Source organism: Fundulus heteroclitus, chromosome 13, assembly GCF_011125445.2.
Source record: "Fundulus heteroclitus isolate FHET01 chromosome 13, MU-UCD_Fhet_4.1, whole genome shotgun sequence".
Classification (NCBI taxonomy): Eukaryota; Metazoa; Chordata; class Actinopteri; order Cyprinodontiformes; family Fundulidae; genus Fundulus; species Fundulus heteroclitus.
Genome location: NC_046373.1, coordinates 5,181,104 through 5,207,322, shown reverse-complemented (window position 1 = coordinate 5,207,322; position 26,219 = coordinate 5,181,104). Strand labels below are relative to the sequence as shown.

Sequence of the window (26,219 nt, the reverse complement as noted above, 5' to 3'; positions counted from 1 at the left end):
TTCTATTTCGTTTTGTTACTAATTCAATTCCGTTTTCTTATCAGTGGTGGACTGGCTTGTTGGCCAGGCTGTACTCTTCCTCCCACCCACTGACTGTTGGGATAGGTTGCAAATTGTTCCCACACCCCCCCCCCTCACTGTGTCAGGTCATCATGTTCCAGGTCAATGTGACCTATAACGTAAGAGCTTGTCATGTGAGGTTTTGCGTTTTTGGAAAGCTATATTGTGGGTTGGATATATGATGAGCTCAGTACATTTAGCAATTCTCCAAACTTTGAATTATTTATTTATTTATTTGGACTCATTATGTGCACCTTTTAGCTCCTGAAGATATGCTTTTTTCCCTTCTCAGGGTCAGACTCTGAGGGTTGCAAAATTGCCCTTTGGCCAACCTCTATTTATTAAACCTGTTATTTAACCCTAGCTCAGCGTGTGCAGTGTCATTTCTTCTCTTTACCATCTGCAGAAGAAGATGGAGTCCCGTTTTGTCTCGGTGTGCCTACTGTTGATAAGCAGCCTTTCCTTCAGCCAGGGTAATATACACTCTTTCCACATGGAAGTGGTTTTCTTTTTATTGATTCCAACTTGAATTATTTTTTTAGTATTCCGCTATTTTCCTGTATATGTGGGAATCTTTTTCTTCCTCTTCTTCTTTTTCTTCTTCCCTCAGCGTGTATTCGAGGATTTCTGGAGAATGTGGATTTTCCCGGCTCGGACATTGCAAATCTGTTCTCTCCATCTGCGGAGCATTGCCAGGAGCTTTGCAGCCAGCATCCATCCTGCCTTTTCTTCAGCTTCAATCGGCCTGACAAGTCCTCAGGGTATGAGGGAAAGACACCAGTAAAGATGATGATAACAGCAATAAGAAGAATTTAATTAAAAGGAAGCTGTTAAGACATTGTAAAAAAAAAAAAATTCTAATATAGTCTGAATAGCAAAGTAAATTGATTTAAAAGTCGACAAAGTTTTAGGCAAGAAGTGTAATCTTTAATTTGTGGTGGTATTTTATGGAATGCCAAACAAGTGTTTGGCAGACAGGAATAATATGATGAATAGTAGACTCAAACTGACAAATATCATGATGTAACATGTATGTTCTCCTCCTCTCTTCAGGAGCTTTCAATGCTCCCTTAAATCAAGTACTTCTGGACACCCACGAGCTCAAGTTTTACAGCTCGGCGTCACTTCTGGTTATTCTCTCAAACCCTGCAATCTCGACCTCAGTAGGTCCACTCATATTTCGGAAATGTTGTGATTATATATAAATGGATGTGACGAATAGGTTTATTTTTTTGTTACAAGTTATCACAAACAGGCAAGAGAAGTGCCACAAAGCTGGTGCTTATTTCTTTTCTTTTCACTTATTCCTGGAATGTGAAAAAAAATTGTGAAAATTTGTTGTGAAAAACCCCCAAAACATATTGTTTGTTTTGTTGGTGTGTTGTTTTTTCCTCCTAAACCTGTAAATGTCTTTTGCTGACCAATTTTTTTTGTTGGCAACGTTCCAGCGCCTTGTTTCCAACAGGTTTTTGAGGATGTGGATTTCAGTGGTGGAGATTACAGAACCTTCTTCACGGTCAGCTTTGAGGAGTGCCAGAGAGTCTGCACCCAGGACCCAGTGTGTCAGTTCTTTACTTATATAACGGGGAACTTCACAACCTCGAATATCAGGTAAAACTGGATTATTTACTGCTATCAGTGGATCTGGCTTGTTTACCAGGGCAACATCACAAGTAGAAAAGAAAATAACAAGGTTTTCTTAGCTTGTTTGCATCAGAGTTTTTTATCCTCCACAATCTGAGATACTTTCTTACAATTCTTTAGTTTGTTAAGGATAGGCATTAGTATAAAAATAGTAAAAAAAAAATAGTAGTAAATTAAATTTAAGATTATTTGATATAAAAAAGTTCTTATTTCAAAATAGATTTTACCTTTTACCTTTTACAAGTGACTCCCATTGAAATACGTATTTTCAATATGCTACCACTACAATTAAACTTTTTTTTTTCCTCCTTTCATCATACTTTTACGTTATATCGCTTTCTACTAAGTGAAGATTGTTTTTATGTGTTGTAACTAATAGCAATTTCCATGGGCTTATTTTTTTTTTTTTACAACTTTTTGTTGAGTTTGCACAAAAAATATCACAATTAATGCTGCTCCCCTATTCTTAAAAACATCAACACAAAACTAAAGTGGTGATGATTTTTTTTTATGTGTTGCATGCCTGGATGGGTTAGATTTGCATACCTCTATTTGTTTAAATGTTTTTCACATAATCTGAGTAGAATTCAGTAGTTTTATTTAAGTTTTTGGTGTACAGATAAAGTGAACAGTAAATGATGGTTTGCTTCAGAAGGAAGGGAGTGTGCCGCTCATTTAAAACGAATTAAAAAACTAATAGAAAAACAGTTCATATTACAGCATCCGATACGTAATGCAACACAAGCCACATTGCATTTGTGTTGTTGTTTTTAATGACATTTACTATATGGTGTGCAGAAAGGATTGTATAAAACTCACTGTGTGTTAAAAATGTGTACAACCCAGCAATGTGGTAGAAGATAGGAAATAATAATTTCCTGTAATTTCACCTGTAGCATTCTGCACAAATGACTTAATGGGAAATCGGTGTCAACCCCCCTCTCCAAATCCACAAAAACATGTAGAGCAGACACCCAAACATCCATGACCCTCTCAGGATCGTGGATGATCAAAGGTCTTGTTGTACTGTCACGGCCTGGAACAAAGCCTCACTGTCGATTGGAGTTTCCTTCCCAGCATCCTTTGCTGTTAGAGAAGCCATGAAGTGAGATCCAGCAAAAGTTAGAATACACTCTCTGAAAATAGGGGCCACTTTCCCTCTCCTTGCGGGTGATGTTTTAACTACTTCAGTGACCTCATAGGCCCGAGAATGGACTGAATTAGGGAAATCCTCAGAGCGCCCTTTCCTAAACCCATCATATCATGAGACCGGGTCCTCCTATGTCTGTGCAACTACAGAAAGCGTAGTGTTTTTAGGTCACCTGGAACCTGTCTGCTGCTTCAGGAGTCTCTAAGGAGAGCCAAGTTCCACATCACTCCTTCAGCTTGATGGCTTCCATAACCACTGGTGCTTACCAACAGGTCCTTTGGATGCCACCGCTGCAGGCACCAATGAAATTCAGGGCCCAGGTTCTAGGAATTGCGTCTGCAGTAAACATCTTGACATAGCTCCATCACCAGAACTTGGAGGAAAAAAAACAACAACAACTCCTCCAATAAGCGTGAGTTCGCCCCAAAAGGTTTCTCCGCCAGATGGTCATTGTTAGATCTCACCATGTGTTTGAGATTTCCAGCCTTCCCTTCAATCGGATCCAACTCACCACCAGGTGCCACTCTTCTCGCCCGAGTGTCAAAGATATAATACCCTAACTAGGATGATATAATTACAGAATAAATCATCAAAGTTTCGCCCCAGGATAGCCTGGGACCAAGTATTCTTTTGAGCCGCTGTGTGTTGGTATATGGTGTTTTTTTTAAGGACATCCCTGGCCTAGCAGAGAAGTCCAATGACAAAATAGGCTTTGTCATTCAACAACGTTTTTGTTTCCTCTGTTTTAGGTACAAGTGCCACCTTAAATTCAGCTGGTATGTGCCAAGACCCCCTGCTATAGTATTAAAGACTGGAGTCATATCTGGATTCTCCCAAAACTCCCAACTGACTCAACACTTTGACACAGGTATGCAAACAGCTTGCAGGATCTTCATGTCAACCAGGGGCGATTCTAGGATCTGACCTTTAGGGGTGCTCAGCCCCCAGTGTTGACTGTGATTCCTGGCATGAACAACAGGCTTTCCACTTTTAGTCCAGATGTAAGATTCTTAGAGTTGACTCATTTTTTAGCTAAAGCTCGTCAAACAAGCTACAATATAGGTCCATCCAAAAGCACTGACAAACAGATTGAAACGTTTTCACTCGATAACATCTTGTGCATTTGTAAAACCTGCATGATGGCAATAGTTGGACTAGCTAACTAATCTAAGATACTCAAAAGATACTACATCATAAAACACAGCAAAATTATACATTCAAGGGACTGCAAATAAATTAATTGTATTTACTCTGCACTGGAAGTAGAACTATAACTAATACTAACAGCATTTCAAATATTAAATTCAAATTTCAACAAATGTACAACTGGGCTGTAGTTACTCTCTTTAGCCCATTTCATGTAACTTATCTTAACACATTTCTTACATCATATATCTGAAGTGTAGAAAATAGCTTCTCCTTACCTACATCTTCTCAGACAACTAATTATTTCCCTAACAATAGTGAGTCGAATGTTTAAAATCTGCAGTAAATCTTAATACATAAGGAGCATGGAGGACCCAATAATGTACTTTGAGTAAGATTCATGACACCAAGATTGATCTGTCACATGAGTGGTTGTCCATTTCATCATTGAAATGAGAACATAATAATGTACTATTGGTATATACTAGTACGATTATTAAAGAACAGCAGATTAAACTTTAACATATGTAAAGGCCTATATTAAATTCATTTTGCGACCACATCAACAGATTAAGTAATTTCTTACTTTTTTGGTGTACCAAATTAATCTTTCAATTATGTAATATTTTGTGGACTAAGCCCCTGGTGATGAGAATGTCTAGCTCCGCCACTGGTTTACACTAATTTACTAATGGACAGTGTGGAAATCTATGTACAATAAAACCAATGTAAATAGTGTTCCTCTGTTTGTATTTGTCTTTATCCTAATTCTAGAAGTAGAAATAGTCAAATAAATAGCAATATTATTTTGTGGAACCCTAATCATGCTATTATAACTAAGCAAAAGTCTAAACAAAAAATAGCAGTTGTTTAGGTGGCATCTAGTGTTTTTATAATGTATATTATGTAAAATAAATTACACCTGCTATTTATGCCTGAACTGCTTCAAGGGGTCAACAAAAAATGAAAGCAACGATGGCAATGAAATATTGGTAAAAGGGAAACCCTCAACTTTTATTTTTCAGGCAGCTGTGGCTAAGAATCTGAATTTTTAATAGCCTTCAGTCTTTCCTTTTCCATCTTTCCAGCAGTCTTCAGAACCCCTGCCTGGCACAGAATATTTAGTTTTATAAAAGAGAGTAGGCTTTTGTTGATAAACTGTATTATACTTTAGAATTAAATGCTATTTTGAGATGCTAATGTTAGTTCCTTACATTTCTCAAGTTCTACAAATCAAAACAGCTTCTGTTCAGAACTGAGCTCAGCAGTTTTCACCTATTTTAGTGCAGATAATATTTAGTTTTTTAACTGGGACTAGTTTCGTAGCCTAGTATTAATTGTGGTAACAGCAGTATCCCCCTGCTGGCGCACAGCAGCGTTGATATGACACAGTGGGAACAACAAACGCAGTGGGAACGCCAAGCGCTTCAAACGGAGGCGCTCCGGGTGAATCTGTGCATGTACGCACGTCTGGCAGAGCCGAACCGACACACAGGAATATTCTGAATCAGTAATTTTTCAGGGGTGCTGAGCTTAGATTTAGGGGTCCTTGAGCACCCATAAAAATGGCCTAAATACGCCACTGATGTCAACTTAATGTATTTAGATATTTTTGCTTTCTTATTGTCTTGTTTGTGTTTTCCACAGTATGTCAGAGCCAGCTCTTTTCAGACACCGACTTCAGAGGAAGCGACTTCCTGGAACTAAAGGCTGTTTCTGCTGAACACTGTCAGTTCCTATGTTCCGTCCATCCACAGTGCACCTACTTCTCTTTCAGCAGGTAGGGAGTATAAGACTGTCCGAGGGCTAAAAATGATGTGCTTGTTTTCTTTATCCGTAACTGCATCATTATCAATCTCTTAAGATCCTTGTTTTAATGTATTTTGGTCTCTCATTACATTTGAGCAACTCTGAAGATTTGTCCATTTTCTTATTTCTACAGGATTGACTTCAGATGTTTTTTGAAGAACAATCCAAACAACATAATGACCAGAGCAAAAAGTGGTGTCACATCAGGAATACCAACACACCTCTGTCAGATTGATGAGAGTACGTACAACTAATTAACTCCAAAGCCAACATTTTACTACTATTTTACTTTAACAAGTAATACAGTAATACAACAATCTGTCTTACTTTTGTTGTCAGATGAGAGGTTAGCCTTAGTGGGGGCTAAATTCATTTTTCCAGCCTATTACACCCTTTCTCCTACCTCTTTATTGATTCCGACTTCATCATTTTCAACAGGCATTTGTTAGGGCTTAATCAGAATTAGGAAAAAGACATTTAAACGATACATGTTTTCTATTTTGCACAAAGTCAATTTTGTTGCAAAGAAAAGAGTTTCAGATGCAAAAAAAAACAATTCCATAAACCAGAGGCAAAACAAACAGAGCTCGGGAAAGTTAACGCGTCTACTTACAGAATCTATTATGAAACCTAAATGCGATGTTTTGTAACCTTGCCTAAAAGCTGAAGTCTCACAGTATTTGTGCATTCACAAACTCACAAGAATCCATCTTGTACAGCTCCCGCTTCAATGGCTTTTGACTGAATCACAAGACGGTTTGGGCCAATCGTGTTGCAGTATTATAGTTTAAGGTGGGACATACCAGCTGTAACGAAGGCAACAGCTGACGAGCCCACAGCCAAACCAACAAAACATGGCAGCGCAGGAGGACGCACACGCAGCTGCTGCTGTCGCTGCTATCAAATCTGTTTTTGTCAGAATCCACAATTTCATCTTTGAAAGAAGGACAGTAAGAAGTGCCATGACTAGATTACCTTATTTTGGTTTCTCATGATGCCTACTGTTTACATTTTAATTTGATACCACGATTGGCTAAAACTAACCTTTGGTAGGGGAGCACTAGGTGTTGCTCTGTTTTTGTTGTGGAAAGTGCATAATATGTTTGACTGGTTGAATATATACATGAAATATATTCTCTTTCATCTAAGCAAGGATTCAAAAGTGAGGAAACTAATATTTTTCAACTCAGTTATAAAAAAAATGAAATGCACCATAATCTATACCAGTTTTGGTACCACAGGCACAGAATCATGAGTTAAGAAGCATTAGCGTTTGTACCCTGTGAATCCAGGTTTAACTATTTATACTCCAAGGGTTCCCAAGTCCAGTTCCTTAAGGGTTTTGGAGAAGGGATGCATATAGAAGTTTCAGGAGAGTAGCTCTCAAGAATGGACTGAAGCCCCCCTGTGGAATATCATTTAGTATATATATATATATATATATATATATATATATATATATATATATATATATATATATATATATATATAAAACCTTTAGAAGAGAAGCAGTCCCATATAGCATCCCAGCTCCTCCGCCATACTTATAAGTGGGTATGACATGGTTTTTCTGATATTTGTCTTTTCTTCTGAACCAACCACAACTAGAGCGTCGTTTCTATCTTATTCTCATTTGACCTACGCACAGAACTCTAGTTAAAGTCCGGCATTTAGCATCCACACATTTACCTTTATGATGGCTGTACAGAAAAGGCTTGTCCTCAGATGCTATCCAAGAGAACAGGCTGACATGTAGGTACTTTCTAATTGTAGCTATGAAGACTTAATGACCTCGAGATTTCATTATTGGCTGCAGTTCTCCAGCAATGAGCTTCAGAGTCCTTGTCCAGCCATGTTTGTCTAATTAGTCTCAATAGTTTTCTTTACATTAACTGTATCAAACCCTCTGAGATTGAAGTTGATTTTTGACTAGTCACCTGGCCGACTGGGACAACTTTGTTTTATTAGGCAATCACGATATTTGAGCCAACAAAAATCCCATGTGGTGTTCCTCAAGAGTGCATTCTCAGACCACTTATACTGTCTATATGCATGCTCCCAACAGCTAAGACCATTTAGCATTACAACTTAAAGGTGCTGCAGCGCGTAAGCAGGCCTGAGATAAAAGGGTTATCCGTGATGCAGGCGTGGGTCAGAACCATAAGCAAGATCAGGCAGAGGTTTCCAGAGGGTGAGGTAGGAGGCTTCAGGGCTGAGCGAGAGATTGTGTACAAACATTAGAGGCCAACTGGAGAATCCAAAAACTCGAGGCAAGGTCATAAACAGGCAGGCAGACAAGGAACGCTGGATGGTTTATTCACTTGATGGGTTTCTAGAATCTGGCAGCAACACACAGGGAGAGATAGGTATGAACAGGGAGGATCACAGGTGCAGCCAACTTCCTTTAATCAGCAGCAGCAGGTGTTACTGCTCAGCCTTGAGTGGCGCAGCAAAGCCAAGCACAGAGCCGTCACACAGGCAGGATCAAAACAAACACAGGGAAAACAGGGCAGATGCATTACAGTTCAATACAGTGGGCAAGAATTGACTTGCTGGATCTCAAGAGGGTTTTCTTTTCCTCCAGCAACTAATTTACAGACTAATGTGAGTTTTTTTTCTTTCTTTTTTTGCTGATTATCTTTTCCTGTCTGGACTGCATAGTATGAACCGTAAAACGGAGAGATGCAGACACTGCTGGCAACTTTAAATCAGGACTGCCGCTTGGCTAAAACGTTTGTCAGATCACTGTATTAGTTCTTAGCAATATAGTTGCAAGTTAATTGAATTATATAGGTCATCTTTGCTTCCAAATAAATGTAATCGATTGTTATATGAATAGTACTACACACATTGACTCCCATTACCTATATTGGTCTGATTATATCTGTTTTCTTTTTGGGAGTTGGCATTGCGGTGTCAGCTAAAGGAAACCAAAGAATTCACCAGATTAGAATACAGGTCGCAACAATTAGTATTCCTAATGGACAGCTTGAAAATGATGATTTATTAACCACAGAGGAATCACAGAGGCTGTGAAGGACTTCCTGGCTTCACTATTTGAGGAGGAGACACCTCAGCAGTGCATAGATTAGAAGTGCAAAACATATCAGTTTACTTAATTATCTCAGTCTTCCACGCACAATTAATGTCAATGCCAGGCTACAGAAGGGGAGTGAAACAATCTTGAAAACGGGTTTACGGTGACACAGTTGTAAACAGAGTTAAAACGCTCATTTTAGTGGCTCTAGTTCTTTCCATTCTGAAACCATGCATCTTTCTGATGCAGTTTGCTGCCAAATGTTAACCATAAAACATTTTTGCTGACAGGCTGGGCTAGGCTGACTTACAGCGGAGTAGATTTCAGTGGATCTGACATCAGCTTTGCGGTGGTGAATAGTACTGATCAGTGCCAGGAGAAGTGCACCGAGAACCCAAACTGCCAGTTCTACACCTACCACAATGGAAGTTTGATTTTCTCTGACCACCGGTACAGTATTCATTAACCAAGCTTCTTCAACACAGATTCTGCCAAAAATGTAATTTCTCTCAGGCAATACCTTGCAATAATCAAAATGTTGCCAATGTTTATATGTTATAGTGAATGTCTTGGCTACAGCAGTGATATGAGTGTTGTTTTTGTGCCGTAGGCCCCGCTGCTATATGAAGCGAGTGATCACCATGCCTGTTCCTCCCAAGGTTAAGAAACTGGACAATGTTGTGTCAGGCTTCACCCTGAGAAACTGTAGAAGTGCAGAAAAGGCTCAGGATTAACCAATCCAAAGCTTTATTTGCATGTGACAGAAATAAAAAAATAAAAAAATTAACCATTCAACAAAATGTTTTGTTTTGATTTTGAAATGCTCTGGCCAATTTTTTTTTTTTTTTACAGAAGCAAATTTAATGACCTCGTCGCATTTTTACACCAACCTCTACATCAGAAAGTCTCTCTGTCTTCCTGAAAATAATCTGGAAAACAATTTTATCAGAGTAGAAACTAATAGTTGAAAGATCAGGTCGCCGTTCTACTTTAAATTTAAAAACAAAACTCAGTTGAATTAGGATCTATTCCTAAAGATGTAGTTTACTCTGGCAGACCTTTACTGTAATTATAATAATAATTGAACTTTATTGACCTCACAATAGAGAAATTCACTTCTGCATCTTAACCCATCCCCTCGGGGGAGCAGTGGGATGCCACTGTGCGGTACAATCTGGGGTTAAGGGTCTTGCTCAGGGACCCAGAATGGCAGCTTGTGGGAGTTTAACTCAGAACCTCTGGGACCAAAGCTCTGTGCTCTAACCACTAGGCCACCATTCCCCACCGTGGTCCTACTAAATCATTCTTCATAAAGGTCAGTGTTTCTATCCTAATGAAGGTATATTGCATATATAAAAGTGCTGAAAGAAAATGAGACAAAAATAAACATGACTTAAAATGTATATAGTATGTAATCCGTATTAAATATAGTGAATTAGTGCTGGGCTCTGATCTCACCGTTGATAAAGAACAATAAGGAGTTCGATGGAATTAGGCAAATCACCTTTAATTACAAATTTGAGGGTACATTCTCCTTTTTACTCATACGACAGTAATTACATATCATCAAATGCTAAGTCAAAGGTTAACTAAATGATTAGACTAAATAACCATCAAAATAAATAGTGCAAAATCAAAGCATGGAAGTAAAATAAAGCATCCAGTTGCTAAGGCTAACATAAATGTCCACGGACTAGTGTTCACCGCCTGCAAAAGATTGAACTTTCTTTAGACCGAATCAATAGCCCTTTGGAAAACAAACACAGCCAACTGAAAATGTACCGTCCTCACTCTCAATCCCTCAGGACCATCAGGTGGAGCTTCCTGTTGACTCCGATATTGGCATCAAGATTTAATCAAGTTTTCTAAAGGAGATATTAAAGCGTGAGAAGCTTATCCGTTAATTCCATCATATTTATGCGGAGCTGCACAGTGGGGCAGCTCGTAGCACTGGTGCCTTGCTGCAAAGTCCTGGGTTCAAACCCTGGCCTGGGGTCTTTCTGCGTGGAGTTTGCATGTTTTACCTGTGCATGTGTGGGTTCTCTCCGGGTACTCCGGCTTCCTCGGGTCTAAAAGCATTACTGTTAGGTTAGTTGGTCTCTCTAAATTGTCATTAGGTGTAAGTGTGTGAGCCTGGTTGTTAGTCCACCTCTGTGAAGGACTTGTGACCCGTCCAGGGTGTAACCCGCCTCTCATACATTGACTGTTGGAGATGGACACTAGCCCCCCCGATCATGCATGAATAAGTAATTCTTTCTCTCTTTTGTTTTGCATGTTTGTCACACTTAGTAAGTGTTTCAGATTTTAAAACTAATTTAAATAATAGTCGAAGACCACAAAAGTAAACAGAAAATGCAATTTTTTTAATGGATTTTATTATTGATGGACAATAAAAAAAATCCTAACCCGCATGGCATGTCCCTATGTGAAAAAGAAGGGATCCACAATGGCATTTAAAGTGACTTGCAAAAATAACGTTCTGTAGATTATACCTCAAATCTGAGGTGTTTGGGCTTCATTGCATTGATTTAATCATATAACAGAAAAGGTATTTTAGCATAACAACAGACTGCATCGTTTGCATGTCTTCTCATAGCTCACCATTTCTTCTATGCCCATCAAAAAATTAATCTCTGCGGTTAATTTTGATTGCTACACGTAGGCTGACTGTTTGATACATGGTCCTGATCATTTATTAGGATCTTAACGCACTGGTATTACAGAAAATATGTTTTTGTCCTTCACTGTCCTGCTTTGATGTTGTGGTGGAGTTGGTCCTGACTCAGAAATGAAAATGGGGGTCCTCATGTTCATAGTGAATGGCTTTTACTAAAGACAAGAGAACTGAGGAACAAAGAGACTGAAACAGTGAAGCTATTGGAGCACAGCGATGGATGCACAGAGAATCTGGTGAGGAAACTGGAAAACTATGAACTACTGGGAGGGTCGATGAGGGGCATAGGAACCAGGTGGGACTAAACATAAGAAACAGGACTCTAAAAGCAAGAAACAGAGGACAGAACATAAGGAAGAACTAAGGATCTCAACATAAAGGAATGAATTAATACAGAACATCAATAATAGCTACATTAATCAATAAACAAAATAACATAAACAGAAATACCAACAGATCATGACAAATGTGTTAATATCTGCAATGTGCTTCTTGTTTTCCTGAATATTTGCTGAGCACAAAAGTAAGATTTTAACTTAACCTTGAATTAAGCCTTTTAGAAAACAGTATAATTTCACAATGAGATACATTTTGGTTCCGTTTGTTTTTGTTATTTATTCAGTATCTTCTTCCTGTCTGGAAAGGACTGTTGACCTGCCCGCCCTGTACCCATCCCTCATTCCATCATACCTACTACAAAGCCCAGCCCGCCTCCCTGGCATGTCATGTCATCATGTCCATTTAAAACTGATAACAGAGGTCAATGTGACCAATGTAATGGGAGACTTTGTATTGTTGATCCTTTGCCTATATTTGTAAAAAAAAATTAAGAGCTTACCGGTATATCATAGGTTATTAACTGCATAAGATACTCAAACTTTGTTTTAAATTTGAACATGATTACATGCCATCCATTTTCTTTCTGGTTCATTGGCTGTACTAGTAAAGCCACAAAGGGCCGTTTTGGTTCTCTCTGAACAATGACAGATTCAGCAGGTTGCAAAACTGCTCTTTGGCCTAACTGTATTCAACCTGTTATTTATCCCAGCTTCCATTCACCTGTTTTGTTTCTCTGAGGAGTATGTGCACTACGATATGGTGAGCTATTGTTTAGCGTCCTCACTCTTGATAAGCCACCTTTCCTTCTGTCAAGGTAACACATTCACTGTGCTCTCATTATAATATGATGACATGACTGACATATACATGAGAGTAGACTAATGTTTTTTTCTTCATATCTGTGTGCAACTTTCTTTTTGTACATATGAGTATTATTTTTTATTTCCTCAGAATGTATCCCAGACTTTTCCAAAAATGTGGACTTACCTGGATTGGATTTCAAATGTCTGTTCTCTCCATCTGTGGAGCGCTGTCAGCAGCTGCGCACCCATGATCCCCCCTGCTTCTTCTTTAGCTTCAATCCTGACAAAGCTACAGGGTAGGAGAGACAGATACCAAAACCACAAAAAATCTGCATAGGATTTAAAAAGGTTTCAATTAGTGTGGTCCTAATTTGAAAATATCCCATATATTACTTAAACGATTTTCTAATCATTTTGATACTGTAGAGCTATAATCGCTTTTGTCTTCTAATTATATTGTGTTTCACCTGTTTTTATGATGAGGGTGAAGAATACACTTTTACCTAACAAGAAATATAATAATAATAATAGTCACACTATTAATATTAATCATCATCACCACCACTATCATCATCATAATACACATTGAAGCACACTAAGTAACTGAATAAATAAGTGCTTTAATTCCAACACAGGGATGTACATGACCGAAGAACCAACTCACATATCCCAGTTGCTTGAAAATGTATAGGAAAATGTTTAGATCCTACCCATTTCTTGTTTTTATTTACGTTTGTAAATCAAAATCTATCTATATATTGCATCCTCTAATTATTTAGAATACTGGATACCTAGATATTAGGGCTGGGTATCATCTAGGATGAGCTGATTCGATACGATTCTCGATACACAGCTCACGATACGATACGATTCTCGATACATAGCTCAGCTTGATTTGATTCCAATATCGATATTTATTACTTTGAATTAATGCTCAGTGATTCAATCACCAAAATCAGCCAAATATTATGTTTATGTTCTATTTATTGATCACAGACATATTAACAGGAAAATAAAGTGCATTTGCTTCAATGCATTTAACGTGTCACAGAAACCAAAAATGTGCCCAAACATCTGATTTTAGGGACAAAGGAGCTTCTAAAATCCTGTCGGCCGTTCCACAAATTCGTCTCACTTGCTCTCCTTCGCTGTGAACTGTAATGGTTGCGCTGTAATAACGCCCCCTAGAGGTTGGGAGGTATATCGATATTGAAAGCCAGAATATCGATATTAAATCGTTTTTAAAAATATCGATATTAATCTTTATATCGATTTTTATGCACAGCCCTACTAGATATACAGCCAAATACATGTTAAAACGCTTCTGAGGCTTTTGTAAGATGAAGAAATACCTCAACTGTTTGTCCCCACCAACCCCTCCCCATACTGGGGTGGTGGGGGGGGGGGGGGGGGGAGAGAGAGAGAGAGAGAGAGAGAGAGAGAGAGAGAGAGAGAGAGAGAGAGAGAAAGAGAGAGAGAGAGACTCAACAAATTTTAATGCTTCCTGTAAACCTTTTTATTTATTACAATTTACTTTTGAATGTTGATTTGGAAGTCTTGGCAATGGTACTCGCCCAAGGGTTGGAAAAGGTTCAGCCAATAACGGTAACTCAAGATCACCCAGACTTTGTAAAATGTTGTCACTCCTTATCTAATTTAGTGTCTTTTCAATAGTCTGTACAAACCTTCTAATGTCAGAATCTGTTTGATTTTAACTGTGACCAAAAGATTCAGTTGCATCCTCGATTTCAAGTCATGAATGAAGTACTTTTATCTTTTGCCTTAGCTTGTTCAAATAATCAAAACTAAAAACCTTCCCATCTTGATCAAGGGAAACAGCAGAGCGCCCCTAGTGGTTGTTGTTCAGTTTGACTACTAATCCTCTGGCAATTCCTGATGCTATTAGAACATGCTGGGCATTCAAAGAGGTCACACAGCATAGAATTGACCTCTGTCTTTTTATTTATTTATTTATTTATTTATTTATTTTTGCCATTTGCATTGTTCTTGCTAAACTAGGTATTGTCCCTTTTTAAAATAACATAAAATTGACTGGTTTTATTATTTGAAATATATAGGGGCTTAAATAGTCTGCAGTTTTGGAGTGGCTGTCTTTTCTGGCTCTCCCTCTCCCAGCTTTGGTTGTAAGTTTGATGTCTATTTGCTTTCTTTTTCCTGAGTAAAGGATCCGGGTCTTTACTTGTCTAAATTTATCATCAGGTATCTTAATGTAGCAACAGCACGTTACACGTACGTTTATCTATAATTGTATAAAAAAAAAAAAAAAAAAAAAAAAAAAAACTTGGCTGAGTTTCCAAATTGATAAAGGCCATTATACTGTAGCTCAAAGCGCCAAACTATAGTGTCAGTGGTAATTAAGGCAGCTTTCTCCAATAAATCATGTGCATGCTGTACCTAGTTCATAAGGCTCCCATGCTCCCAAACAAAAATATTAGCATAAACCTAAGTGTGAGTGATATTTGGATTTGACAATATATATGCATTATTTATTTCATAATCTACAACACATTACAGCATATGTTGCATTAACAAAGATTAACATAGTTCTTATTTCAAGAAACGTTTTGCAGAATAAATTAGTGATTTTTATTATTAAAAGCCTCTTGGAGACCGTACCTTTTAACAGTATAAAAATTAACACAAACTTAAGAAAACAAATAAAAAACTATTTTAAATGTTCAAGCAGAGGATGTCAGGTCTTTCTATCTCCCTCATCCTAGTAAACTAGGAGTGAGGAGGATGTATGGAGCAGAATTATTTCATCCATGGTATTGCTGGAACTGCTCCAGTGTAGCACACCCGTTTCATTTTATAGCCAAACACAACCCTTATGAATTCCTGGTAGTCTAAGGAAAGATGGAACCCAACACAAAACTTATGGTAGGAACTGCAAATAAATGTGCTATCTATTCAGTCCCTGCTCTCTGAAGGGGGACTAAAGTTATACCACACTAACCCACCATGCTCGCTGACTCCATCTAGTGGAGGAATACTAGACTGCACCACCCAGAGGAGACAGTCTCCCAGACCCCGACATGTTCTTTGTCTACCAGATCGAAATATATCATAATTACATTAATTAAAACAAATCAAGAGTCCTAAAGGTTATTGATTTTGAATTTAGCAAATCATTCTTTAAAATATCATTTTGTTAAATAATGTTTTATCTAACGCTGAGTTGCTTTATGAATGGGTTGAACACATGGCAATTGTTCTAGATTAATTAGGCAAATTTCTTAAGCGTTTCTTTGAATTTTAAGTTTGCTTAGTAGTTTTAGTTACGTTTCACTAGTCTTGTAAAGAAGAGAGTTATTGAGAGAGATATGTTGTTAATTCAGGTAAACATAATTATCACTGGTGTTCCCTGGATGGCCTTTTATTTGTTAATAAATTTATATTTTTGAAGAGAAGTGTCAGTCATTTATTCCATGTGTGCGCGGAGTTTGCTTTTAGATTAAACATTAAATAACTAAAAATCATGTAATTATAAACAGGCTGACCAAATTTCTTCTGTGGCCGCACATCGACTCTGGGATTAGGTTCCACTGGATCTTTGATCTATAACTGAACTTGGCCTTTTGAAGTCAAAGCTCAATAATTTTTTATTCAGGAAGGCTTTAAAATATTTAAAACTGTGCTGGCACTTCCAGTTGTATCTAACTATGTTTATCTATTTTGTTTCATCTGCCTTAGTTGTAATCAGTTTTTTTTTTTAACATCACTGTGTATTTTTGTTGTTATATGTTGCTTTTGTCAAAATTATCGGTTGACTGACTGATCGATTGATCAATCAATCAGTCTGGCTTACCAACTAAAATGAATGCAATTTGGAATCATAATATTCGGACACATTTGGTCACATCATAAGGTGTATTTCTCATTACATAAGTCATATATTCAACAGCATTTCAGAAAAAGAACATGACAGTCACACATGGTAGTTGTAGTGTGATGGTCTGGGGGATAGCCGCTTCAAGAACTGGACTTGTAACGAACACAAACAAATACGAGAATGTCTGGTCATGGTCTTTTATTGTTTTGCTAAAAATATCACAATCTTGTTAAATATGAGCAAAAAAATCTAGACAAAACATTTTCCTTTTCATGATTTATTTTCACAAAAAAAAAAAAAAAAAAATACATTTGTTTGAAAGGAACAAATAATTTCCGTCAACAAAAGTTTATTTCCAAACCTTTCTTATGTTTTACACAATTGCGCGTCTCTATTTCCTCAGCCTGAAACCAGACACTACGTTGTTCAGTTTGTTGACTCTCGGAGGTGCTGGCATGGTGATGCCTCTCTTCAGGAAGCACCTGCGCCTGCAACAGCAACAGCAGTAAATATCCGTTAAAAGACAGCGTGACAACATCGATCAGTGTTCAACACTCCAATCTAGTTGAATTTCAATGGTTTGAAAGAATTTGTGTTGAAGCTGTTTGGATAAGGCATACTGTACCGAGAGGCACGGTCAGCAAAGGTTTCATCGAGGTAGGTGAAGAACTGGCAGTTGGGATCCTCCACACATTTCATCTGGCAGAGCTCTGCATCGTCCGTCAGCTCAAATCGAATGTCAGAGCCACGGAAATCCACACCTACATAAAGCTCTCTGGCCCAGACTGTTTGGAAAGAATTGTCAATTCAAATGAATCTTATTAAAATAATATTGGTGCAGACAGTATACAGTCGCAGTAGTGTTGGAATTTAAACCAACCAAATCTGATGTAACTGTATAGCTTTTTTTCTTTACAAAAACTTTGCACAATTATTTTAGCTTTGGTCAGTTACCTTCACAGATAAATCTGCAGCTTAATAATGGCTAATGCAAGGATTGTAAATGAAATCGACTGACATAAGTTGCAGGAAGTCCTCTGAAGCCATGACACAGATGCATGCAGAATGTAAATACTTTTAGATTTAACCGGAGCTGGCAGCTACAGAAAATGCACTTCAGACTACATCATGGTCTATTTTATTTTTATTGTGTGACTGATTATGTATTTTTAAACAGATTTTGAAATTTACCATTTAATATTTTCTGTCTGTAAAAGGGGACTAGTCATTTTAATGTGTTTTTTATTCATGTATTCTGTTGTGCGCTTTGGCACTTTTGGTAATGTTAAGGCCTTTATAAATGGAAAGCTGGATTAAATTGATCAGTTTCATTATTTCTGATGTTTTGAAATGTTCAACTTGTATGTTATATATGGTACCAAAAAAGGATGTGATCCCTTACGGATTATTTTCTGTTAAACTGAGTAAATATAAATTGTGAATTTATTTATTAAAGGAAAAAGCGATGATGTGTCAAAATGTTTTTGCTTCCTTTGTAAAATTATGAGTTAAGTGTGATTGACCACATTTTTCAGGGGGTTATTTTATTGGCTGCACTTAGGCCTGATTGTTGCCTGAGCAGTAATCAAGGAAACTTAAACAGAATTTGTCTGACAACAGGAAGTAGACTAAAAGGCATCAAAAGCAACATATTATGTTGAGAAATATTGTAATAAGAGAAATAAAGTCACTGATGTTAATAAATCTGTAAGAGAAAAACACTTCATCACTAGACAGTAGATTCATAAAAAAAAACAAAAAAACAGATGTATGTGTCTATTTCTGTTCATTTGAACTATTATGGCTTACAGCTGAAGTAAACTCTATTTTCTATTTTAAAATTTCATGATGCCAAATAAAAAGGATGCTTGATGCAGAAAAGCCATGTTTTTTGTTCTGGTCTACACAAGGGGAGGAATGCTGACTTGACAAATATCCAACAGTCACCAACACCTGCTTAAAGAGGAAAAGCTTCAAAAGGTCACTGCTAAGGCGCTGTTTCTAAACAAAGTAATGGAAAGTTGCAGAGAATGAAAAGACTTGGTAGAAAAAGGCGCAAAAGTAACATATCAGTCTGTGTAACGAATAAAGATAATTTGAGTTTGACTTCTTGGATTAAAATACTGTTATAACTTGATGTGTCGATGGCATTCAAATTTATTGCAACTCTAAGTCTTGTACATAGTGTATATCTGTTAATTTCTAATAATTTATGTCACAATTTGCATGCAAAGAACTCGGCTTGATGAAGCCACATTTCAGGTCCACGGGGCGGCGATGTTTCTTCCCCCATTTAGTAACCAGAAAGGGAAATAAAGGTTTAATCTTAGATCATTTCCTGTGTGTTTCATACTAAAGAAGTAATAATTAATTCTGCATCTTATGGAATTTGGTGAAGGTGACATTTAAAATTAAAGTTTGTTATCACACATCTATGTCTGGTGCCTCTAACAGAGGAAAGGAACCCCTGATGAATGAAATAATATTTCATGAAAAATGCTGGTGAAGATTCTCAGTCATCCAGGTCATGGTCATTCCAAAAAAAGGGTAAAAAAACCAAAGCAACTGGACTTGTTTTCCGTAGTTGAAGACGTTTCGCTTCCTCTCCCGGAAGCTTTCTCAATTCAAAAAGTCTGGAGTAATGATGAGTAACAAGCTTTATACCATTACCAAACAAAGGCCTGTAATGGCTTAGATAACATGCAAATTCAACCGAAACAGGACCACCCCTTAGTAATGGGCGGTCGTTAAAGCCATTAAGCCAGCAGAATGGACCGAAACTGGTCTACTCCTCTGTAACGAGGAGTCGTTAGAGTTGTTATTGGCTTGGCTTAAAGGAACAATGTTTTAATCACCTGAATGAGGGTGAGAGTTAAGTTGACGATTGGCTGGAATTAATCCTATAGCTGTGTTGTAAGTTTTTGAGAGTTGGAACCTAAGGCCTCCTCCTCTGTTTAAGGTTGGTCTTACTCTCTTGACGTAGATGGCTTCCTTCACACCCCTTTCAAACCATCTGTCTTCTTTGTCCAAAATGTGAACATTTTGGTCCTCAAAAGAGTGTCCTTTGTCCTTTAGGTGTAAGTGGACAGTAGAGTCTTGACCTGAGGAGGTAGCTCTCCTGTGTTGAGCCATGCGTCTGTGGAGAGGTTGTTTGGTTTCTCCAATATAAAGATCAGAACATTCCTCACTGCACTGAACTGCATACACCACGCCGCTCATCTTAGGTTTGGGGGTTTTGTCCTTGGGATGCACCAGCCTCTGTCTGAGGGTCCTGTTTGGTTTGAAATGTACTGGGATTTTATGTTTGGAGAAAATCCTCTTGAGTTTTTCAGAGACTCCAGCAACATATGGGATGACGATATTGTTGCATTTATTCTTCTCATCCTTATATTCTGCAGCAGGTCTTTTGGATTTTCTTGCTGATTTGACAAAAGCCCAGTTAGGGTACCCACAGGTTTGGAGGGGATCTCTGATGTGTTTCTGTTCCTTGTGCTTCCCTTCTGTTTTAGTCGGGACATGCTCTGCCCGGTGTTGTAAGGTTCTGATGACCGAAAGTTTGTGCTCCAGTGGGTGGTGTGAGTCAAAAAGAAGATATTGGTCTGTGTGTGTGAGTTTATACTTCAGTGTTGAGGTTTCCATCTCCTTCCATGATCACCAAACAGTCGAGAAAAGGTAGCTTGTTGTCGTTGGCATCCTCTCTGGTAAACTTGATGATGTTGTCCACCGAATTGATGTGTCTTGTGAAAGCTTCCACTTCTTTTAGCTGGATTTTGACAAAGGTGTCATCCACATATCTAAACCAGTGGCTTGGTGGTGTTCCTCTTAAGGTTCCCAAAGCTCTCTTTTCATGGAAGAAATGGAAAAGAGAGCTTTGGGAACCTTCAGAGGAACACCACCAAGCCACTGGTTTAGATATGTGGATGACACCTTTGTCAAAATCCAGCTAAAAGAAGTGGAAGCGTTCACAAGACACATCAACTCGGTGGACAACAACATCAAGTTTACTCGAGAGGATGCCAATGACAACAAGCTACCTTTTCTCGACTGTTTGGTGAATTTGGAAGGAGATGGAAACCTCAACATTGAAGTGTATAGGAAACCCACCCACACAGACCAATATCTTCTTTTTGACTCACACCACCCACTGGAGCACAAACTTTCCGTCATCAGAACCTTACAACACCGGGCCGAGCATGTCCCGACTAAAACAGAAGGGAAGCACAAGGAACAGAAACACATCAGAGATGCCCTCCAAACCTGTGGGTACCCTAACTGGGCTTTTGTCAAATCAGCAAGAAAATCCAAAAGACCCGCTGCAGAACATAATGGTGAGAAGAATAAACGCAAAAATATCGTCATCCCATATGTTGCTGGAGTCTCTGAAAAACTCAAGAGGATTTTCTCCAAACATAAAATCCCAGTACATTTCAAACCAAACAGGACCCTCAGACAGAGGCTGGTGCATCCCAAGGACAAACCCCCCCAAACCTAAGATGAGCGGAGTGGTGTATGCAGTTCAGTGCAGTGAGGAATGTTCTGATCTTTATATTGGAGAAACCAAACAACCTCTCCACAGACGCATGGCTCAACACAGGAGAGCTACCTCCTCAGGTCAAGACTCTACTGTCGACTTACACCTAAAAGGACAAAGGACACTCTTTTGAGGACCAAAATGTTCACATTTTGGACAAAGAAGACAGATGGTTTGAAAGGGGTGTGAAGGAAGCCATCTACGTCAAGAGAGTAAGACCAACCTTAAACAGAGGAGGAGGCCTTAGGTTCCAACTCTCAAAAACTTACAACACAGCTATAGGATTAATTCCAGCCAATCGTCAACTTAACTCTCACCCTCATTCAGGTGATTAAAACATTGTTCCTTTAAGCCAAGCCAATAACAACTCTAACGACTCCTCGTTACAGAGGAGTAGACCAGTTTCGGTCCATTCTGCTGGCTTAATGGCTTTAACGACCGCCTATTACTAAGGGGTTGTCCTGTTTCGGTTGAATTTGCATGTTATCTAAGCCATTACAGGCCTTTGTTTGGTAATGGTATAAAGCTTGTTACTCATCATTACTCCAGACTTTTTGAATTGAGAAAGCTTCCGGAAGAGGAAGCGAAACGTCTTCAACTACGGAAAACAAGTCCAGTTGCTTTGTTTTTTTACCCTTTTTTTGGAATTTCATGAAAAATAAATGTTACTTATGAGTTAATGGTACAGGTTTCTGAACATTAAGCCTCCAAAACCATGTAGACATTGTTTTGATGAGCTCTATCAGTGTCTCTCTTTCTCTGCCAAAACTTGTACTGTAAAGTAATCTGAGATTTGCTGTGTGTTTGGATATTTTATCCGGAAACAACAGCAATCATTCCTGCTGTACAGTCTGAAGTCAGAAATAATCTATCAGTAACATCTATTGCTAACTCGACTGATAATTCTTACACCAGAATTAATCCACGGTTTTAAACATCGGTAGTTGTCTTGTGGAAGTGTGTTCTGTTTTAGCGTTCATGTTGGTTCCCGGTACGTACTTTGATCAAGATCACACAAGCGTGCGGGTAGTCCTGATGTGGTTCCGTCTTTTGGTTGAGCTGTCAACTCGTTGGGGTTGTTCTTCAAAAAGCATCTGAAGTCACTGCTGTGGAAATGCAAAGAATCAAAGCAAAAAAAAAAAAAGGTTTTAATTTAGCTGCATCCTAATCAACCGAGTAATTAGGACAACTAAGACAGGAAAATCATTAGATACCTGGAGAAAGAGAAGTAGGTGCACTTTGGATGAGCAGAACACAGGGACTGGCAGTGTTGTGGAGAAACGGCCTTCGGCTGCTCAAGGTCGCTTCCAGGGAAGTCGGTGTTAGGAAAAAGTTGCTCCTGACACGCTGTAAGACAGATACAAAACAAGAAGTTCAAAAAAAGAGGAAAAAAATGTCAAAATCAAAAGGAGTCAGGAGTCTAGCTTTGGGTATTAGTTTACATATGCCAGTTTGTTGAGGCGGTGTTGACGTATGGGAAAATCCAGATGTGACTCCTGTCGTTCTTTCAACAATGGGAGCCCTTGGGATGGTCCAGCTGAACTTAAGGTGGCACTTGTACCTAAAATCAAAGCAACAAGATTTTCAGTGTTCCTGTGGAGTGATCTCTTAAAAATACGCAGAAAAATTTGATTCCCTTAGAAGATGATAAGAAATCTTTTCTGCAGCAGATCCAGTAAGTCTTGATTTCGCACGAATGCACACTTTGTACTCGACCTCAAGAATAGTCTGACAACAGCTGAGACCAAAGCAATCTCAAAACGTCTTGCCTGGTTTGGAGAGAGCGATGTCATTAATCTTTAAATCCTCACCATGCCTGCATTGGACTACTATTTGTACAAAAGCCAATGGGAGCCGCTTTCATTATCTTCTGTGGAACTAAAACAACGTGGACGTAACGTGGTCATGGCATCACAGACACTTCTAAACATGAGCACTTTCCTTTCCGTTATGGTTGCATAGTGTTTTTCTTTTTCAAATTGAATTTTTAGTTGACCCTCTAATGAAGCAGTAGTCCTCATGTTTCCATTTTTTCTAAACATTAATCAAGACACAAATTTAACAGCCCCAGAGTTACCTCATTAACTCTGGTTAGTTATGGCTTTCAAAGCTTTTGACGTCCTTTCCTTGTTTAATTGAATCCTTGAAGTTGGCTACAGGAAACTCGGTGAGCAGGTATTTTGCAGCAACGTTGTTCCCATGTCAATTAAATCATTGTCACTTGGCAACAAATGTTTCCCACTAATCTATCTTAGATCGTTTAATGCATGTTCCACATATACCATTGATCATATTTGAGGCGGTTTGTTACCACTCGTGGTTGCATTTATGACTAAGTATGGAGAACTGTACAAGTGTACCAAATGCATAAATGTATGTTTTATTTGTAGCATGGTCAAATAGAACAATCTGTACTTAAATCAGAATCTGCCTAACTTAAAATCCGGATCTCTGATTGGTTTGGAAATATGTTCCTAACAGGAACATATGACACAGGAATGATCTTCCTGTAAGTCCAAGTAAATTCACATAGCAAATCTACTTGAATTTGCTATGTAAATATATTTTTGTGTAAAGCAAATTTGATGCGACTTTAATGGTTTATAAAACAACGTTTGCTTAAGCTGCTGTGATTTTTTTTAAGCTTGGAGTTGTTGCAAAACGTTACAAGTCTGCTTTTGATTTTTCTTTTAAGGTCGTAGCATAAATCTGGGTTTGTATGAAACAAATTGTAATCTACTGGAAGTAATATATTCACTGCCTGTAACCTTGTAACAGAACATCACTAAACTCTAAACTCACACATAGCTTATTCCGTTCATTTTAAAACCTTACCCCGCCCTCTTGTAGCTATTCCCCATGTTTGCTGCACACCTCCATGTTGCAAAATGTTTTAAGTTCAAATGAGGATCATTTGTTTTGGCTGCTTCAGTCAGCTTACAACAGCAGGTGTTTAAAATTCACTTTGCTTAGTGTTTCCTTTCACTTAATTTTACTTCAGCTCCAGCGCTACACGCTGTACCAAGAGCTTTGAAAGACATTTAATATGTACCTGAATTTCTGGTCTGGGAACTCCTTTTCTAAAAAAGTAAAGAACTGACATCCAGGGTCCTCTGTGCAGACTCTCTGACACTCTTCATGGTCAGGCGTGAACAAGGCAAAGTAGTCTGCCCCGGCGAAGTCCACGTTCTGAAACACCTCAGCAAATTCAGGCCCTGGCACATCAGGAGCAGAAACCAAACCACTGAATATTAAATGGATAGTCGAATGCATAGAAAAAAATTGTTACATTTGATTTAATATAAACCAAAATCAGAAATAATCTATTTAATTGAAGTTGGGGCAGTGATTGATGGATTTTTGTTTTCAGATGAAGTAAAATCTTTATTACAGTGTCCCCTCTGATGACAGATAAATGTCTAAGAATGATAAATGTTCCTCTTTATGTAAAAAGTGTCATTTATACTGGACTGATGCAAGGGAAGTAGCAGTTTGAGCAATCCCGTAAGTCAAAGCGAATCTGTTTATTGAGTTTGTGCTAAGTGGATATCACCTTGTTAGATGATTAACACTTAAAAGTGTTTACTTTTTAGGTTTGGTATTGCTAAGAACCTTAATTTCATTTTGAGAATGTCAATGAACACAATTCTTCTGCTGACAAAATTCTTCTTAATGTGACATGGTTAGAAGAAGACCTGGGGCAAATATAAAGCCAAATGGGTTGAACCTGATACTAACAAGGTGTACCTCATAAAATCAGTGGAATTTGATATTTTATAAAAGATGAAGGACTGCAAAGCAGGAAATGATATCTCCTGAATCATATTCAAATAAAAACAAAAAAATTGAATATTTTACTGCTGTTTCCTGACAAACCTTACAGTGAAGCCATCTTGTTTCCTTACTTCTAACTTTCCCCCCTGTGCATATAATTATGATTTGGAATATCTTAGGTTGTGGACCTACGTGGGTCTGGATTGCAGGACTTGAGAGAAAAGCCAGAGGTCACGCCTTGAAGTGGAACTTGGGAGTTTGGCTGCCCGGACGGGGTGGATTTGAGGAGGCAGTGAAAGTGCCTGAAGACAACATGAGGGCGTGAGGAAAGATCATTGTTAATAATACTTAAGATCTTTAATGCAGTTGCGGTGAAAACAGACGAGCAATTGCACAGTAACACATTTGTTCAAAAGTCTCAGAATTTTTTCAAAATATATTTTTAATGCATTCAGATACATACCATATTATTATTATTTTTTTAATATTATTTGTATTACATTAAATCCTCGTTATCCCTGTGTAACCGTTTTCTATTCCATGTCCACTATGTTAGATTTCAATCATATCAACATAATTCTGTATTTACTTCATTTCATTTTCTGGGACAATTTTAAATGAATTCCTTCCATTCTTAAATTATTAATTTTATGTCTCTTATACCTGTTGTCTGTGGTCCAGTCGGGCCGGATGAAGGTGAAGAAGAGACATGAGGGGTGCTGGGTGCACAGATACTGACAGTGGGTCGCAGAAGGAGAGAAGAGGAAGGTTATATCTGTACCGGGAAAATCAATATTCTCCAGGAGCTCTTCATTGCATGCTAAAGGAAAAGGAGTCAAAGAGAAATTCACATGTTGTAAATAAATTGCATAGATATTACAGAAACAAACAAACCTTCCATGTTAAATTATATATAAAACAGATTAGGTATTGCTTTCTTAGTGTGTTACCTTTACTGAAGGAAAAGCTGCTGGCCAGTAGCAGGCCTACCAGAACAGAAAAGCTCCCCATCTTCGTCGACAGATGCAATGAGAAGCCCCGTCTGCCTTTTAAAGAACTGGTTGAGCAAATAAAGATAAGTCAAAGTGCAATCAACCACTCGACTTGTTGACACATTCTGATTGCATCACGTTCAAAGACTTTCTGTCAAGTGCTTCAGAGAAAAAAAAGGAAAGACATTTTGTTCAAACAGAAATCTGTCAAATTAAATCTTGTGAACTTGCTTATATGGTATGGTCTCACATACAGAGGCTGGCAGACGTTTTCGCAGCCCTTGTACATAAAAAAAAAAAAGATCCTGTCACAACCGCAAAATGTCAAACTTTTTGGAGCTACCTTTCTCTGCTGTTACAGCTGCAAGTGTTTTGGGTTGTCTCTACCAGCTTTGCTCACTAATGAC

The 26,219-nt window shown here is 38.2% G+C and overlaps 2 protein-coding genes across 2 annotated transcripts; one reads left to right on the top strand and one right to left on the bottom strand.

The window, feature by feature from the left end:
* Nucleotides 1-422: 422 nt before the first annotated feature.
* LOC105916752 (plasma kallikrein) lies at nucleotides 423-9,646 on the top strand. Its single transcript, XM_012851364.3, has 9 exons — nucleotides 423-533; nucleotides 671-821; nucleotides 1,114-1,223; nucleotides 1,509-1,671; nucleotides 3,604-3,722; nucleotides 5,648-5,780; nucleotides 5,943-6,049; nucleotides 9,137-9,296; nucleotides 9,457-9,646. Exons 1-9 carry the CDS (start codon nucleotides 473-475, stop codon nucleotides 9,578-9,580), a joined length of 1,128 nt encoding a protein of 375 aa, XP_012706818.2. The 5' UTR covers nucleotides 423-472; the 3' UTR covers nucleotides 9,581-9,646.
* Nucleotides 9,647-16,696: 7,050 nt separating this feature from the next.
* Nucleotides 16,697-26,035, bottom strand: LOC105916753 (coagulation factor XI). Its single transcript, XM_012851367.3, has 9 exons — nucleotides 25,771-26,035; nucleotides 25,484-25,640; nucleotides 25,013-25,122; nucleotides 24,099-24,261; nucleotides 22,489-22,607; nucleotides 22,261-22,393; nucleotides 22,046-22,152; nucleotides 17,141-17,300; nucleotides 16,697-17,003 (listed from the first exon to the last, which is right to left on the bottom strand). Exons 1-9 carry the CDS (start codon nucleotides 25,829-25,831, stop codon nucleotides 16,907-16,909), a joined length of 1,107 nt encoding a protein of 368 aa, XP_012706821.2. The 5' UTR covers nucleotides 25,832-26,035; the 3' UTR covers nucleotides 16,697-16,906.
* Between the last annotated feature and the right edge of the window lie 184 nt (nucleotides 26,036-26,219).

Coding starts and splice junctions, on each gene's coding strand:
- LOC105916752 (XM_012851364.3), top strand. CDS start 473: ATGGAGTCCCGTTTTGTCTCGGTGTGCCTACTGTTGATAAGCAGCCTT. Junction 1,672..3,603: donor TTCACAACCTCGAATATCAG/GTAAAACTGGAT, acceptor CCTCTGTTTTAG/GTACAAGTGCCACCTTAAAT. Junction 6,050..9,136: donor CCTCTGTCAGATTGATGAGA/GTACGTACAACT, acceptor TTTTGCTGACAG/GCTGGGCTAGGCTGACTTAC.
- LOC105916753 (XM_012851367.3), bottom strand. CDS start 25,831: ATGGGGAGCTTTTCTGTTCTGGTAGGCCTGCTACTGGCCAGCAGCTTT. Junction 22,608..24,098: donor TTCCCAGACCAGAAATTCAG/GTACATATTAAA, acceptor CTTTGATTTTAG/GTACAAGTGCCACCTTAAGT. Junction 17,004..17,140: donor TTTGCTGACCGTGCCTCTCG/GTACAGTATGCC, acceptor TTGCTGTTGCAG/GCGCAGGTGCTTCCTGAAGA.